General features: G+C 40.0%; 1 protein-coding gene across 1 annotated transcript in view; it reads right to left on the minus strand.

The window, feature by feature from the left end:
• LRRK2 (leucine rich repeat kinase 2) overlaps nt 1-17,403 on the minus strand; it is a gene marked incomplete at its 3' end in the record, with an annotated part of 72,252 nt that extends 54,849 nt beyond the window's left edge. The window contains exons 1-7 of the mRNA XM_082007382.1: nt 16,901-17,403; nt 16,719-16,804; nt 12,344-12,450; nt 8,637-8,725; nt 7,078-7,212; nt 5,395-5,529; nt 1,794-1,925 (exon numbers count right to left, since the gene is read on the minus strand). Coding sequence (XP_081863508.1) covers nt 1,794-1,925; nt 5,395-5,529; nt 7,078-7,212; nt 8,637-8,725; nt 12,344-12,450; nt 16,719-16,804; nt 16,901-17,060 — 844 coding nt within the window. The 5' untranslated portion in view covers nt 17,061-17,403. The remainder of the gene's footprint in view (nt 1-1,793; nt 1,926-5,394; nt 5,530-7,077; nt 7,213-8,636; nt 8,726-12,343; nt 12,451-16,718; nt 16,805-16,900) is intronic.
• Between the last annotated feature and the right edge of the window lie 418 nt (nt 17,404-17,821).

Here is a 17,821-nt window from a genome sequence, read left to right on the forward strand (position 1 = left end):
ATAGTGTCGTCATGTTATATCAGCATTACTGTTTCTTGACATATTTCAATGGAAATGGTATGTTTGTGTAAATACACTACTTACCTCATGAAATTAATAATCTTAGGCTATGTGATGTGTAATTATGTTGGACTTGTGGCTGGCCAAACAGGTATCAGCCAGTTAAAATTCTGATTACAGCCAAATCTAGGATAATCGTTACCAGATTAGCAAGAATACATGGTGGTGATTTTGGAAGCTAGTAGGTGCTGACTTTACCATTTCATTTACCATTACCATGCCAGTTAACATGGGTTTAGGAAGACAGTGTCCATCAGAATAATTTGGGAAGCCACACTTGCTGTATGGAAATCTTCCAGACTATTTCCAGGAGCACTTAGCAATTTCACAACTGTTTCCCTAAATGTGTGGTGCTGTGGACACCTCTTCCCATAAGTCTCCTGAAGTGGCTCCTTACTAAGATGAAGGGCATCTGTTATGCTGAAAGAAGAAATAGATCTTGTGGCTGTTTCACTGCCACTATTACTTGTTGGTCAGCATACATGTATGACAAATGTGGGACTGAAACCAGTCTGGTTGTGCTTAGGGCAAGATCAAGGCATGTCAACAGAGTTGCTGTCCCCTCACAAGATAGGTTTCCCTGCCTATCTTCAGTTAGCCTTGCACAGGAAACCATTCAAAGGTAACATCACCTCTTGCCAAAAAACTGCAAATAGCGCCCCAGCAGCACCACATTTTCTGGAAATTTTTATTTGGCTTTCTGAAGGAGAACTGGAGGTGCTCTGGATTGCACTCAAGTTTGATCTGTGTTTTCTACAATGTCTGTATGAAGAAGTGGAAACAGATGGTGAAAGGATGGGACTGACTTGATTAAGGGGAGTCATGCACTGGTACGAGTATCTGCAGTAGCTTCAGGCTGCAAGAATTGGGATGTCTAACTCATGAGAAAGACCTTGGCTGAGTCCTTGATGAAGAAGAACCTGCCGTGCAGTGAGAGCTGCTTGGGCAGCTACTCACAGTGGTTTTGTATGCAGCAGAGGTAAAAACATATTTATTTTCATTTGAACTTCCTATTACGTGGTCCTTGGCAACTGCCCAGATCAGCTAATTATAGCAGCAGGAGAGAGTACAAAGCTGCCAAGAGGCACCACAAATCCCTTTTTGACATTGCCATTATTTCTCTTGATGTGACACTAGCCCGCGTAAGCACAGACAAGCAAAGTACTTTTGCCCAAGTCAAGGGAAGTCCAGGAGCCAGCGGTTCTTTCACTGCTGCAGCACAGGGGGCTGCAAGACTGGCACCATAGCTGGGCAGGAATGAACCATAAGTCTCTGAAGGTAAATGCGTTGCAAGGAGGAAAAACACAGCCTTGGAGAATATATCCCAGGTAATTCAGTAGCATCAGTTGTTTCTCACATATTCAGCACTTCCACTTCAAAAAAGAAATCTAGAAGGAATTTTCTTCTTCTCTAGTAACTTTATACAGAATGGGATCTGTTGATCTCCCATTCTCATCTTGTGCTTCTCCTGCTCTTTTGTCTCAACTTTTTTTCTCCACTCTAGTCTTTTATGGCAGCTTCTGTCATTATTACTAATATTTAACACAAAAGGAAACCAATTTGACCATGGCCAATGTTACCTCAGTATGTTTACATAATTAGAGACGTGGAGCTATATACCATCCTGATGATTAACTAAAATAGTAGTCCTCTTGCTGCCTGTAACACTTGCTGGCAGTTAACTCCAGCTCTTACACAGCGTAAGCCAGCTATAAACAACTTTGTCAACTTACCCAGTGTAAGCTTGTGCAACAAACAGCAACTCACTTCCTGAACTGTTTCACTACTGGGGAAACTTTTCATCACTTCCACTATAACATTGTAGCAGCGAACATTTCCAGACATGAGCACTTCAACATTACTGGCTAAAGGAAGAAACAGAAACAAAAATTGCTTCTTAAGAAAAAAACAAACATGTTGATTGGATTCTAATTCAGACTTTATTAAAATAGATTTATTTAGAAAACCGGGCCTATGTTTCAGTTTTGCCTTGCAACTTGAGAAAAAGGTGAACATTTTTTTCCTTGGTATTGCCATAGAAGACATTAATGACTACCAGCACTTGGAAATAATTCGTTAAGTTCAGTGTCCATATTAACATTTATGGATTTGTTCCATTCTGTATCAGGCCATGTAACAGAAACCTCCTCACAAACTATTCTTATGTAACATTTTTCTTAAAGCTGAACAAATTGTTTTATAAATATTAATTCAATCTTATAAATTATGTTTATCACATGACTGTGATCAGTATTTCAGTAATATTCCTAGAGGCATACAATTAAGAAACAATTTAGCATTTTTTTTCCTAATAAATGTCATTTATTTGATTTAATAATGTTTTTCTAAGTTTTCCTTCTTTTTTAGGGGGCAAGTTAGCAAGTTATTCTTTTCATTTAAATTAGTTCTATCATACAGCTATTGTGTATTGAGGGTACAGAAAGGTTCATGTAATGCTCCTGCGATATTTTGAAATTAATTGCAAATTATGTATTTCAAAGAATCACAGAAGGGTTGAGGCTCAAGGGACCTCTGGAAGTCATCTTGTCCAGCTCCCTGCTCAAGCAGGGCCACCTACAGCAGGCTGCCCCGGGCCATGGTCAGATGGCTTCTGAGTATCTCCAACGATGGAGATTCCACAGCCCCTCCAGGCAACCTGTGCCAGTGCTTGGTCAGCCTCACGCTGTTCACTGCTTATTACGAAGGCCAGACACAGAAACCAACAGGACATGCACACGAGCCAGTAAAAAGACAGAATGCATGCTTTCCTACTGAGGACAGAGTGATCCCACATACAATAATTTAAGGCAAATCAGCAACACGGTAGTTCAAACACAGTGTATGAAAGCATCCTTGTTGTATGTCTACACAGGGTATGAGACAGAACATGAACACAAAAAATCTTGGGACAAAATCCCAGCCCCAGTAAATGAAAGGGAGTCCTGTCACTGATTCCAAGGAAGTTAGCATTACTCTGCTGATGTCTATAAACTTTCTTAATTTTTCTTTCAACAACTTGGCTTTTCTGTATACAACATAAGGGGAATATTCACAACTGTATTATTAAATGTAATCAGTCTTTTTAAAGCAGCAGGAGATCTTAAAATAAACATACCTCTGAATATTAAATAATGATACTCTGTAAGTTGAAAAAGCAAGCTCTGAGTGGGAAGCATTTCTGAAGCATTCTATCTGATAGTGAAGGAAGGTACCTTTCACAATGCTTTAAGATGACGGTGATTTATTCATGCCATTCTTAGATGAAAACACCTTTTTAAAGCTATGTTCCACAAAACAGTATTGCATCATTTCACAGTAAGCTATCATTTCACAGGTGACAATTACAAACATATTGAAATATTCAGAAGATTCTAAAATCGTTTACTACAGAGAGAGCATAATTAACTGCATGATTATATCCCACAAGAACCAAGCAATGGTACATTTGCAGGGAGCCACCATTTCCCAGAACAAGCTAGAGAAAAGAAGGTGGAATGGATCTCATTTAAGCTTCACCACCACAACTTGGTCATCTAGGTTCTCACAACAACTGGTGAAGGGATCTGAGCACTATGTATGGTGACTCATCCCACCTGTAGCAGATCCCTCACTGCTTAGGTTAGTTGCCTCTTGAAGGTGCCTGTTTCTCCCCTTGAACAGAAGAGAAGCCTGGATGGCTGCCTGTGACCACCATTTGGATGGCTAACATTCTGTGATCCATCAGCCCCCCTATCGACTTTGGAGGACAGTTGGCAGCAAAGCATCTTCTCAATCCATAGAAACTACTAGGGTTTAAAAGAGTTCTTGTACCTCGTTGGAATAAACTCTTACCCTTCAATTTCTCATGACGTATGAGCTGGAATAAAGTCCACGTATGTATTAGTGAAAGAAGGCATAGTGAGGTACAAATCCTTGACGTAACTCTTTTGGAAAAGAGACTTGAACTTCAGGGTATGGGGAGACAAACGTTTTACTACTGGATAAGCTAGAGTGTGTACTTACAGTGAATGATCTTCTTCACGGTGGCCTTAAAGGAACACATTTTTTTGCAGGTATTGTGTGATGTCACAGACCTAGAACATGAATGCTGGCAAAAGCAGCCTAGCTTTGCACACTCATGTGCAAGCTAACTCTGTTTCTCTGACTATTTTCAATCTTTCATATCAGAAATGGGAGTATTAACCCCAAAATAAATACCTACTTTAGAGCAGGTCTTTGTCATGCACTTCTCTTGTTACGCTTTGTGTAAATATTTATTCTTTTAAAAAGCACTTAAAATCTGGCATCCTCTTCCTTAGAAAATGGCAGTAACTTCTCAGCTAATGTAAAATTATTTCTGGCTCAAGGAATACTTTTTAAACACAAACTGGAACAGCAAGAAGTTTGAGAAACAGAAACTAAACAGCTTGGAGTCTGATGAAATGTGGGACGCTCCAGTTTAGTTCTTGTTTTGTGGCATACATGGGGGCCAGCACAGTTCCTACAGAGCCAGACAGGATGCATGAGCAAGGCTTTGTGAGGAATCAGGTATGCAAGAGTACATTATGTACTTCATGGAAGACATGGAGAGCAGGCCCCTGCTCTATGCTTGCCAAAATTGTGACTACCAGCAGGAAGCTGACAAGAGCTGCGTCTGTGTCAACAAAATCAAATTGCTGTCAACAAATTGACACGAATCATCAAGCACACTTCTCAGGACGTGATTTTGCCTACAACAGGGACTGCTGTTATCAGAAGACAAGACATAAGGAAGACATTTTCTTGCACAACACTTGAGGACACTGTAATACTCTGATGTGTGCAGTGTTAACAGTGCTCCTCATTGCAGCCACCACTGAATGATCAGAGGGGGGATGTCAGAGCCCAGATACCTTTTCTCAGCCCTGGCCATTGGATTTGCGTGGGCGATTTTCCCGTTGTGGAAAAGCCTCTGCCAACAGTATTCTTTACTTGCTACCCAAGCTCACTGAAGACATATTTAGTCAAATAATATCTTATTTCGCAAGCATCAAAAAAAGACAGGGCAGGGTCTTGAACTTTGACCTCTACAACCATGATAAGCATCTCCATTATCACTTACTCCAAGCAGAAGAAAGTCTCTCTCTGTTCTTTATGAGAGATTTCAGCTTTATCAGAATGGCCAAATACAAAAATTTCCCATGAAAAATTACAAATCAGTATTTCCTGAAGAAAACAGAGAAGTGATTTGTCTGGCAAGTCCCAACCAGTTCTCACTGACTTTTTACAATCAATGAAAAATTACTGCAAACTGTGGTGAGCTGATGCACGCTATGGGAAGTAAGGAATTGAAAATACTTCCAATAATGCACTTACATGGACCAGCTAAGGAATGTAATGAATAAAGTGCAGGAAGAATCACCTCTTCTTTCTCTGGAAACTCTTTAAATACTTTCAGTATGATCATATGATCTTTGCTTTCAACAAATTCAGTCAGCTGCTCTTCTGGAACTAAATTGAAAAGCAAGAGAGATACAGTATGTTTTGAGGAAATGATTCGTATCCTGGTACAAAAACAATTGTCTTTTCTAACGTTATCAAGTTTCCTTATATTTACTTTCTGTGTTTCACAGAAAGTAAGTTACTCTCCATAGACATCATCATTTTACTACTTTTACCAAAAACTGAGCCTTTCCTTCACTTATATCCTGTCTTGGTGAGGAAAATCTGAATTTTGTTCCACTAAAAAGGCTAAGCATATGGTGAAAACAATTTTATGGAATGCCATTTTGCATACTCCACAATTTTATTTCACTTCTCATCTTTTTTGATAATGGAGTTCTTTCCATGAAGACTACAGCCATGCTTTAATAATATCTTACCTTCATTGTAATAATGGCTTAAGGTTTTTCCATCCCTGCCCCCTGGCATTTGTACTGACAGAGCTGCATGGCTATGCAATGAACCAGATAAGGGAAATGATCCAGGTTGAGAAAGAACAACACATTTTAAATTTTGTAAGCAGAATAATTTTCTGAATCTGGTTCAAGCTAAGGCTAGGGAAACGTTCGCATTACAATAACTGACAAGGTGGCTCAGAGGCAGGAAAAAAGAGCCAGGGGCAGCCCCGTGAAGAAGGTATGAGGTCTGTACCCGGAGCAGCCTGTAGATCAGTAAAAATCAGGCACTTATAAAAAACATGCACAGAAAACCTAAGAAGCTCAGACCTCTGTGGAGAATGAAGAGAAAATACAGCAGTATTTTTTAGGTAGAGTGGAAGACGGGAAGGAATGCAGAAGATAATTCTGGGCACACATGTATGAGAGGAAGACTTAGAAAAAGCAATATAAAATGGTGCCAGAAAGAGCAAATCTGAAGAACTGGAGACTACCTTTGAAGCAAAGGCATACAGCAGCCTTGGTAGAGTGCTAGTATTTCTCAATATTTATTTTGAAGCAAGAAACTCAATACAAAGCAAGGCTGCTACAACAGTGGGACTTCTGGTCATTACACACACAGTTCCTGAAAATTTTGCAGAAATTCAATACATGGTGATTTCATTTCTCAGAAGAAACACACGAATATCATACACATACATACTCGTCTTCTAGTATTGTCAGGATTAAAAGCAGAATCACATATTTTTCTAAAGTGCAAACATTTTGCTTGATTTTAGAATTCTTTATACATTAGTAAAATTTGCCAGTCTTTAAATAAGCAATTCTGTTTTTTCAGAATTAAAATCAAGTGTCACTACATTAAAATCAAATGTTCCAGTGTTACTGACTAATGTTGAATCCCATCTTTTCAGTTAACTCTAGAATCAGAAATGAAGAAACATTTCAATTTTTTAAAAATTTCATATTCATTGCTCTAATTTAGAAAGTTTGTGACATTGCTTGGAAAACCTGTTTTGTGCTAACTCATTCAAAGAACAGATACAATACACAAACCAGAATCTGGAATGCAAGAATTAATTTATTGCACTTAAATAATCATATGCAGTCCCCTCCCAACCTATACATTTTTCTAACTTAATAAACTACAAGATATAAATACCTTTCTCAAAAAGTTTGTGTAATGCTTTACATCCATGTTGCTGAATCTCTTCATTTTTAGGGAAGGTGTGCATGGCATTAAATACCAAGGAAAACACATCCACCTCCTCCTCCAAGAGCAGGAAAGCAATTACATCTGAATAGCAGAAGAGATCACATGTTGCACTGATTAGTTCTCAAGATTTTTATTGAAGCACTGTACTCAACATTAAAATAGAGAATTCTTTAATGTTGTCCTTAAAATTTAATCTGATGGCTCAAATCCAGGTTTTTGTATAACACCTGAGGCTGTTATCTCTCAAGGTAGTATTTTACTATACAACTGAGATGTTCTAAAACATTACTGCCAAAAAGACAGTTTCCCCTCCACTCTTGCTCCCACCGTGCACTGTTTGGTACTTGTCTGATCCCTCAATGAGCCAGTTCAACTCACTAAACTGATAGAAAATCAACCTATCAAAAAACCCCCTTTTTGCAGTCATAGTAAGCTGAAAAGTTTCACTAAGAAATAAAGAATTTCAAAGAGATTTTTCCGACAAGGTACAATTTAAAATATTTTTCTGAAGTACGGTAGTTGACATGAGAGTTTAAGTTTGGTTAATCAAAGAAGAGTAGCAGTCAGCAGTGAACTGTTACGGAATATCCAGTCAACAGTTTAGGACCCTTTATGATACCTCACAATTAAAAAAGAAGCTGCTGGTTGCAATTACTCACTAACAGCCAGATTTTGCTACTATTAATCAAACAGTGTAATGCCTTATAACGAGACATGTATTACCCAATTTCAGCAGATAAAAAGTTAGGCACCAGTCTAAGCTAGTCCTCCAGACCTCTCTACAATCAAAAGTGAAAGGAAAACAGGTTCAAGAGGTAACTGATGTTATAAAACAGACAAATGAATAGCATGAACCATCTTCTGAAAGTGCCTGTCTCTACTGCCTACAGCAGAAGTTTGGACAGCCAGATTAGCCTTAACTACCTAAAGTCTATTCCTTAGTTTGTAAATAAGGCTGATTCCCAAGCCTGTTAAAGTCAATGGAAACATTCCTATTCTAACAAAAATTCGTGCTAAAATTATATGCTAGCTGGAATAAAACTAGCAGAATCTTTCCCCTAGGGTCTCTCTTTCATTTGAACAGAATATCAGGAATCTCAGCACCATGAGAAAAGTTCTCAGTACCTGGTAAGATCATGTATTATTTTCAAAAGTACTAACCAGTACTAAAGGAAGCAGGTCAGAATGTCACCAAACATGCACTTTGGTAAGAAAAAATAAGCTCTTATTTAACTACTTAACAGCAAGTATTTGTGACTATGCTAATAACAAGTTGGCAAAATTAATCAGTCATGTTCTCCTTGCAATTTGGAGAATCGTTTCTACGAAGGTAAAAAGGTGCAAAACAGTACTCTTACTATTTTGTATACAAGTACAAATGGCAGGTGACTTTACAGAATAAAACAGAGAGAAAAATGAGGTCCAACATATACAGTCACATACTTTATACCACAGTTCTGTGTTTTAAAGGCTTAGACAAAGTAGGAAAATAAAACACACAATACCTGACATGAGGAGTAGATTTAATGCTTTCAGTCCTATTACTGAGAGATTTATATTTCCTTTGTGGACTGTAAGCATTTTAAGAATCTGCCTAAAAACAAAAAAAAAAAGGAAAAAAGTTATGGCTAAAGAAATATTAACATACACAAAATTTTATTAAATGTTTACTTTAAAAACAAAACCAGTTACAGAGATTAGCAACAGGCAGTGGGCTGAACACTGAATGATGCTGATGACAGAAAATAAATAAGCATTGATTTTGCACTGAATGAAGCATACCTCTAAAGGGGGAAAATACCACAGATTGTGTAATTAAAAACTAAATAAAAATGGATAGGCTCACACAAAAAAAACCATAAAGAAACCTTCATTTTTTTATTTGCATGATTTTGGAGAGCTTGAATTTGCAGTCTTAATAATCTTCAAATGTGGTCGTTGTACATATGATACCTAATAAAAATGGATTGTGCAGCAGTTTACGATACTTCAGTAGATATTCTTGACCTGCCTTGAAAAACAAAAAGCAGCACTTAAAGTTTCATTCAAATTTCATTTCCCAGCTGTAGCAATGACGTTGTTTGCCTTGTTAAAGTCTAACTTTATAAACTAGAATGAACATATCACTGTTTTATTTCTTATCCCCTCATACTATGATGTTGCTAGTTTCTCTCTCCTCTGTTCTAGCAGTAGTGTCATAGCTATGATTATGAATGTACATGTCAGAGGCAAAGTCTGATGGGAGATATAATGTCCTTTACCTTTTGCAAGATAGGAAATTATAACAGTATCAGTCCAGTAAAAGATATATTGTCTGTTCATATAAACCATGCCTTGCATACTTACACTCTCGTGAACACAAAACTGCTACTGAAATCTAACATTAATCAGAATACTGTGTGGGATGATCTTGAGAATGGAAAATAAAATCCAGTTAAATACCTTTTTTTTTTTCTTAAAATGAGCATAGGTACCTCACTGAAACTTGTGTATGCACACTTCAGAGTTATAAGTCTACAGTCAAGGATAGATGGTGTTGGGTTTTCAGTTCTGAGGCAAATTCTTCTCCCAGGATACAGCCCACATGTATGGACTAAGTAGTAGGGTGATGAATCAAGGAAAACAAAGAGCCACCCTAAACAAGCTGGTAGAGTAGCTAAACAGATGCCCTTAAATCTGCTTTAACCTCCTGATTATAGTGTTCAAGTCTTAAGCATCCCTAATGCATTTTATTGTGTGGTTGCAGGTGTGTGTGCACATTCATATGTGTGTAAAAACTTTACATGGGGTGAAAATTCCTTCACCTCTTTGTTCAATAAGTAGATGTGGCTTAGACTTCCGTACTACTTACACCCTGCATGAATGGAAAACCCCACCTAGTTATCAAACGCTCTGAAGCCATTAAATGTCTCTCTCCTGTCTACCAATGACTCATGATTTCTGCTGCAGGATGGGAACCCTGCTTTAGGAAGAGGGCATTTTATAGAGGGTGATCTGTTTCAGGCAAGTGCTGATATATAAAGACATGACCTGGCTTAATACACTGCAGGGTAAAATAATCACACACTAAAACACATCTAACTCAAGGAGAAAATGCCCTCCCATTTCAAGTATAATCAAGAGTGAGGATGTAAAATTTTCCAAATCTCATCTACTGTATGGGAGTTTAACATAAGAGATTACAAAACATCCCATTAAGTCTCTGAGCTTGTAGAAAGGATGCAAATACACTGAAGGAATTTCTTTCCTTTCTCCTCACAGTGACAGCAACTATTACATTGTTTATCACACTGTCTGTCAAGAACACCTAGATCAATACCAAAGTACCGTTTGTAAACATGACTGTAACATGGTCAAGTTGGCTCATGGTTGAGACACAAACAAATGCTTTTTCTAGCTTAAGATTTCTGTTCTAAAATAGTTACATACACAAAAGTGAAAATCTCTTGCAAAAAAATGGACCTTTTCTTCTCTACTGTAACTGTTTCCTGTCTTGCTGCAAACACCACACATTCATTATGGTGTTGATACACTGCCGTACTAGTCCAATCCTCCTACAAGGAACTTGAGGTATAATTTAGCTGGCTTGCTCTGCCTTTGGCACTGACAGAAATGTCCGAGCCCACTCCCCCACTAAGAACAAGTTTCTCCACAACAAGGAAGACTGTCAACATGTCAGTTGGCTAAAATATTGGTAGTGGGAAGGAATTGTGTACAGCAATGTTATCATCAGATCTTTAGTGAAGTTGGAGCTTGAAAAGGATGCTTTGTTCAACTGCATATACTGCGTGGGCTCTGAGAAGGCTATCAGCCTGAAAAGAGTAATTTTTCTGGGACCCAAGAATGGACAGCAGTACCTCTAGCTCTCAGAATAACTCTCAGTCAATTAACAAGCCTTCAAGCTGCCAAAGAAATTGTAACTAGCTTGTACAGCGTCAGCTCAGTTATTTCTTGCTCATGAAAACCAACCAAAATCACTTTTGCTTTTTAACAAAACTTGCCAGCACTTCTTTCAAGGGGGTTCATTTCCCTACTGACCACGCACTGTAGCCACTGTCAAACAAACAAACAAACAAACAAACAAACAAAACCCCACAAAACCAAACTGCATCTTCATGCAAATGATCTTACAATAGCAACCTTTCTAAGGAAGGGTATGGTGACAACTATAAAGGCAGAAGCAGATTCACTAGGAGAGTTATAGGGCTGTGGCTTCTTGCTGTCCGTATCAGCCTTGAATCAGGCAATCTGTCCAAGTGAGAAAAACCAAGCTCTCCTCCCCAATTTGTATCATGCCTACATCTACAGAGCTAACCTATGTGGGTTTTCATCCCACCTAACCACAACCACCCAGAAACCAGCTGCTTAGGCTCCCTCGACAGTTAATGGATGGAGATAAGCAAGTCCAAACCACAATTTGCTCCAGGATAACTTACTAAAAAGATGGAATGAACCATCCTCTCTGAAGGTAAGTGTGTCCACTGACTTCACAGGTAGTTGAGGTGACCAGTTTAAATACTTAATTTTTAGACAATAAGATTAGGTGTGACAAAACCCCCTCTTCTCGATCTACACTACTTCAGGCTTGTGGATATAATTGCTCACGTTTGTAAAGAACACACACACAACCATGCAGGTAATACTGCATCTGTCTATTAAAATGGAAGACCTTGATAACCACAGAACCTCAGCATTGCTAAGATTGGCATGGACTTCTGGAGGTCTCCTATTTCAACTCTGCTGCTCAAAGCAGGGGCAACTACAGCTGATTGCTCAGGGCCATGTCCAGTCAGGTACCAAATATCTCTAAGGCTTGAGACTTCACAACATCTCTGGGCAACTTGTTCCAGTATTTTATCAACCCCACAACAAAAATCTAAAAAAAATTTTTTAAAAGTTTCCTTGGTTTTTTTTTACAATGTTTAAGTGGAATTTCCCATATTTCAATTTGTGCCCATTGTTTCTCATCCTGTCACTGGGTGCCAATGAGAAGAGCCTGGCTCAATCTCCTTTACTTTCTCCACCAGGTATTTATACACACAGATAAGATCCCTGCTTGCATGAGTCTCCTGTTCTGAAGGCCGAGAAACCCACAAAAACATTCAACCATTTAGAAGCTGATGTAGTAACTTTATATAAATATATTTCATTGCACATATATGCTACCGTGATAACCAAGCATTCTGGAAGACTTTGCATACAAAATACTTACTGGTGAACACCTAGTACTTCCCAGTCCTTCCCAACATCCTTAGGAGCTATGTTCTGTAGAGTACTTGGACAAATTTCTATTAATTTACAAAGAAGTGACCAACTCATCTGTAAAACAAAAATGCAGCTATTTTAGAACAGATATTCTGTTTGGAACTTCAATGTTGTCTTCTGATATTCTTGGCTTTTGGAAGGCAGATGTTCTGAAAAGTTATCTAGCTAAATCAATAAGGGAAAATTAATTAACATGAGAAAAGACAAACGACATAAAAAGTTAAAAGATGGAGGTAAAACAGATATGCTAATGGTCCTGAATGCACTGCTTGTGGGAACACATCACTCTCAATGTGCTCAGCACTGCTTGAGGATAAAGGACACACAGTTAAAAGAGATGCTGAAAGAGAAAAATATGATGTCTTCATAGCATGTCATCATCAGCCAGGGAAGAACACTGCACTATTACAGGTAGTCCAGCTTTATTGAAGAACAGCTGTTTCCATAAGAATTTGCCATTTAATTGCAAATTATAAGGAGAAAAGATAGGTTTTTAAAGGTGTCCAATGTTTTAAATGGGGATGAGATACCTAAAGAATACTATATATTTCATATTCTCACCATCTCACCACTCCTCAGTACCGTGTGCTTTCAAAACGTAATGAAGGCAGTGAAAATTTTGAGATCATAAGGAACAAAAGATGAACTAAAACCAACATATTTGTTCTTAATAACTATGTGTGCTATCTTATGCAAATTATTTGACTTTCAAACATCTCTAAATAATGCCAAAAGCAAAAAATGTTCTTCTTCAATCTTCCATATTGGAGAAATCTGTTCTGTTATGAATGCCTGGAGGCTGATATGATTGAATTGGCTTTAGTGAGGATGCAGTAAGCAAAATCTGTACAAAGAATTAACTGATGAGCAAGAAAACCCCACTGCATTGAAAGAGAAGTGAACTGAGAAATGTCAAAAGTCAAGAAGCAGCAGATTTTACAACAAGGAATTAAAACAAGGTACAAAAGTTTCCATGGCCATGTAAATTAAAAAAAAAAAAAAAAAGTGGAAGTAGGCCTGTGTGCTTTAAGAATAGGGTCAAGACAGAAAATAATCTCAGTATGGCTCAAAAACTATATGTGTAACTGAATCAGTTTTTGGCAGAAGACTTAAGCTCCCTTATGCAAGGGGGTCAAGATAGGACAGCCAACAACAGGAATGTAAACGGCTACCTCCAAAGAGTTTATGTTGAACTGCAAAGTTCATGGAAAGTGCACAATCTCTAACCCTGCAGTCTGGAAGACCAGAGACATGAAATTGCAAGTCTGGTAGCGTAGAGACACCCAAAGGAACAGTACAGGCTCGAACCTAGACAGTTTTCATGACAGCTTGGGTGAGTACAAAAAAGGTGATGTAGCTTCCTGGGAACTAGAACTCTGCTTTTATTTTTCACACAGTTGGTTACATGGCTATGTTCACACTATCTGCAGTAGTAGTTCTGTTTCAGTTTAGATTTGCAGAGCCAAATGTTTTAAGCCAATTACAACCTTAATGTCTGCAGATTGATCTTGACTATGAGCCAATTTCCATGCACTTCTGTTGCTTGGATAGCAAGCTGGCTTGCTCTACAGGAGTCTGCAAACCAATTACTGTGCACATTCAGGAAGATTAGGCTAGTCTGTATAACTGAGTCTTGACTAAACACAGGTCCAAAGAATGGTCTTAGCAACCATAAATCCTCCCCAAGATGAGGATATGTAATGACCTAATCCTCCATATTCCAAGCAAAACAGAGTTTATCAGTGACAGTCAATCAGGTACAAATTTTAAATCTGCATGGCAAAGACACTGTAGAGGTGGCCATTAATTCACACACTGTTTATTGCTTAGAAAAGATTTTATTTTAAATGTCCCACTTCACATTGTCTGAACTGTTCTTATAAGATTTAGAACCTGATGAAAATTACCTTAATGACTTTAGAAAAGCCTTTATTGTATTAAAACTGTTTCTGATGAAATTTGTATTTCCATTAAACATTTTTATTTGGATTGTTGTGACTCCAAGGATTGACAAACATTTATAACAAGTGTGGATCCAGAGAAGACCAATGGAAACATCTGACCTGCTGACATATGGTCTATTTTACAATATCAAAATCACAACCTGAGATAACAGAGAGCTTATTATGGGTTTAATAAAAACATAAGAAAGTAAGGGTCTTTTAAATAACAGAAATCCTAATGGTTACAGGGAAAGAAAAAAGAAAATCAGTAAACAAAGACATCCTTATAAACACTTAAACAGGTCCCTATACACAGAAAGAGTTGGTGGCAGCACTGAAACTGTTATTTTTAAATCAGACCCTTTTCATGTCTAGCATGCAATGAATTTATACTACATTAGGTCACACCTTCTATGTGAGACAATAAAGCTCTGCTGACTGCTTTTTACTTAAGTGTAAACATATTTTGCACTAGAGTTTCTAAGCTGCTCCAATCATTGCCAGCCAGTAACTGCAGAAAGAAACTACCATTGCACTGGTACTTGCAATATTGATCTATTAGACAAATTTAGTCTGTACAAGCCAGTGGAACAGGAGCACAACATGATGCTTTGCATCCAGTTATGTAGGGAGGAAAAGAAAATCCTCACTTCAGATATGTCTCTTACTGTGTTTACTCGCCTATGTTACTCAATTTTATTACAATGCCAAAAGAAAAAGAGGTTGATTAATCCATTTATTCAATGAAAATTCATTCATAGTGTAAAGAGACTGCATTGAAATCAGAACTACATTACTTCACCAATGCCATAAGGTGAGAATTGTATATTCACAACTGTAAATGAATCGCAGTGAGTTAAGCAAGAAGACAAAGCTCTCTACTAATATATTGTGGATGTTTGTAAATGTCATAACTGAATGAAAAGGAAGAGCTGCCTATTACATTTTATAAGGAACAAGATTTAAGCTTTGCACTGGCTATGAATTTCACACTTTAATACAGTGTAGTAATGCAAAGGAGCTCCAAAACCTCTAAACTGAAACACTGTAAAACGGCAAATGTAGGCAGAAAGAAGATTAAAACTCATTTTTAAATTCTATATTAAATCAGAGTGAGGCATTTTAACATGGTTAAAATGCAAATTAAACAATCACTATCTTCTTTATGCACTTCTGAGAGTCTTGTGCTGTCATTTCAGACCTACTTCTTGTTGTGGTTGGATTTTATCTCTTTTACTTCCTAGTCTAAACTTCGGGGCAGTGGTTTTATAAATTGCTATATACATAATATGCTTTATTGTGAAAATAACTGGTGATTCATCCTTCTGTATTTCTTAATAACCTGACAATTGAATAGTAAAATAAATTAAAACTTCAGACTCTGCACAACTATTTAGTCTTCAAAGGAAACCTGAGATCACTGTTACTCCAGATTAATTGCTACACAAATAAAATTTCTTATTTTAATCTTAATTTTATGCTTTTGACGACTAGTTAAGGATCTACTAGATTTAAAAAAAACCTTAAAATACACTACTATTTAAGAGTCATATGCAATATAATTTCTGTTTTGCCTTCTAGTTGAATTGAAAAAACGTAGAAGATGCCAAAAATATTGTAGCCATACAAATGGGCTTAATAAAAAAAAGTGTGTTGCACAGAAATCTGGAGCTTGTAAACATCCTTCAAGCATAACATAGTCAGAAATCTAATATATGCCTGCCAGGAAGGAGCTGTTTCATATGACAAGTCTGGCAGCTGTACTGTAAGGACAACATCAAATTGTGCAAGTGCTACACCTAAGCTAAACGGGCCAATGTTAAGTTACAGGAGCAGCCAAGCAAAACCGTAAATTGCAGAAACTTCGCTTAGCTGAAAGATTTCCCCTCCCCCTAAAAAGCTGGGCTAGTAGAACTCTCTTTCTAGGACAGGACTACATACGTATGAATACATACTACACAATTCTGCTTTTCAGAAGTTTGTCTAGCTGTGGCAGAATTTAATAGTGACACGTCAAAAAGATATTAGATAACATCGTTTGTAATTCAGAAGCCTATACCATACTGTGTTCGCCTTGCTTAATTTATGTTTTCTACATGCCCTTCTTTTGCCGTTTGGAGTTGCAACGAGCGGTATCTGCAAACAATTGTCCCTTTAAATGCAAGCGGATGCAGCGCCCTTCTGCAGATCAACAGTACTTCATGCAGTGGCCCAGAAGACAGCGAGGAAAAAGAAGTAAACGGGCCGAGAAATAAACTCGCGGCCCGGGAAAGGACGGCGGTGCTCGCCTCGCCCCAGGGAGCGAAGCCGGCGCAGCGGGAGCGCGGCCCCGGCCCTCACCCGGCCCTCACCCGGCCCCCGGCATCGCGCCGCCCCTACCTGCTGCACGCCCGCCGCTCTCGGGTACAGGTCCACCACCAGCAGCAAGGGCACGTGGACGTTTTTGCCGCTGAAGAGCCGGGGAGCTGCGGGGGACAGAGACAGGCCGCGTTAGCGACCGGCGGCGGGCGGGGCAGGGCAGGGCAGGGCCGGGCAGGGCGGCCGGGCCGCCCGCGCCTTACCGCTCTGCCGGGCCGCCAGCTCCAGCAGGTCGCTCAGGGTCTGCACCAGTGTCTCCATACGCTTCCTCTCCTGGACGTTCTGGAGCCGGACGACCAGCTTCCTCAGGGCTTGTTCCTCCTTCGCCGCCGCCTCCTCCTCCTCAGGGCCGGCGCTGGCCATGGCCGACCCGCTGCCCTCCGCGGAGTCCGCCTCACCCCATCCGCCAGCCACCGCGGACTGGGTGGACGAGGACTGGGCGGCACGGGCCCGTCCCGCCGCCGCGCCGCGCTGCCACAGCCACCCGCCGCGCTCGCACTGCCGCCCGCCCCTCCGTCGTCACCCGCCTGTTTCGAGCCGCCCTTCCCGCTGCCTCCTGCCCCTCCCGCCGCGTCGGGGACACGACCGCGCCGACTGACCAGCTCCCTCCCCTTGCCCTTAGGGGGCGCCCACATCACTAGCGAGCCAGGCCCGGCACGCTGGCGGCTCGCCCGTTTCCAGAGATTAGCAACACAGCTGTCCAATAGATGGCGGAGCTGGAGCCTAGGTTCCGCCCCCTCGCCGTCTGTGTGCTATAAAAGTGTCCGGAGGCTGAGGTGCTCGCGTGGGTGAGGGTGGTGTCGCTGGGCCGCAATGGGAGTAGCTGCCTTACTTTTTCGGCGTTGTTGAGGTAGAAAACAGAGACACATAGTGCCCTGCTGGGTGGGGAAGGAGAGAGGAAGCACGCATAGCCAGCATATGTACCCTCGGGGCAGGGAGCAGGTCCTGGGCGGTGAGGTGTCTCATGTGGTGCTTGGGGTTGTCAGTCTCTCCCCGTGCGGTTGGCCTGCGAGGGGCCGGGGAAGGCAGAGGGGCAGCTGAGGTGAATCTGCAGCTCACTTCGCCCGGGGGAGATGTGTGCCCTGTGCTCTCAAGTGCTTTGGCCTTGTGGGCTCAGGTCTGTG

This window comes from Phaethon aethereus (genome assembly GCF_964289735.1).
Source record: "Phaethon aethereus genome assembly, chromosome: 1".
Classification (NCBI taxonomy): Eukaryota; Metazoa; Chordata; class Aves; order Phaethontiformes; family Phaethontidae; genus Phaethon; species Phaethon aethereus.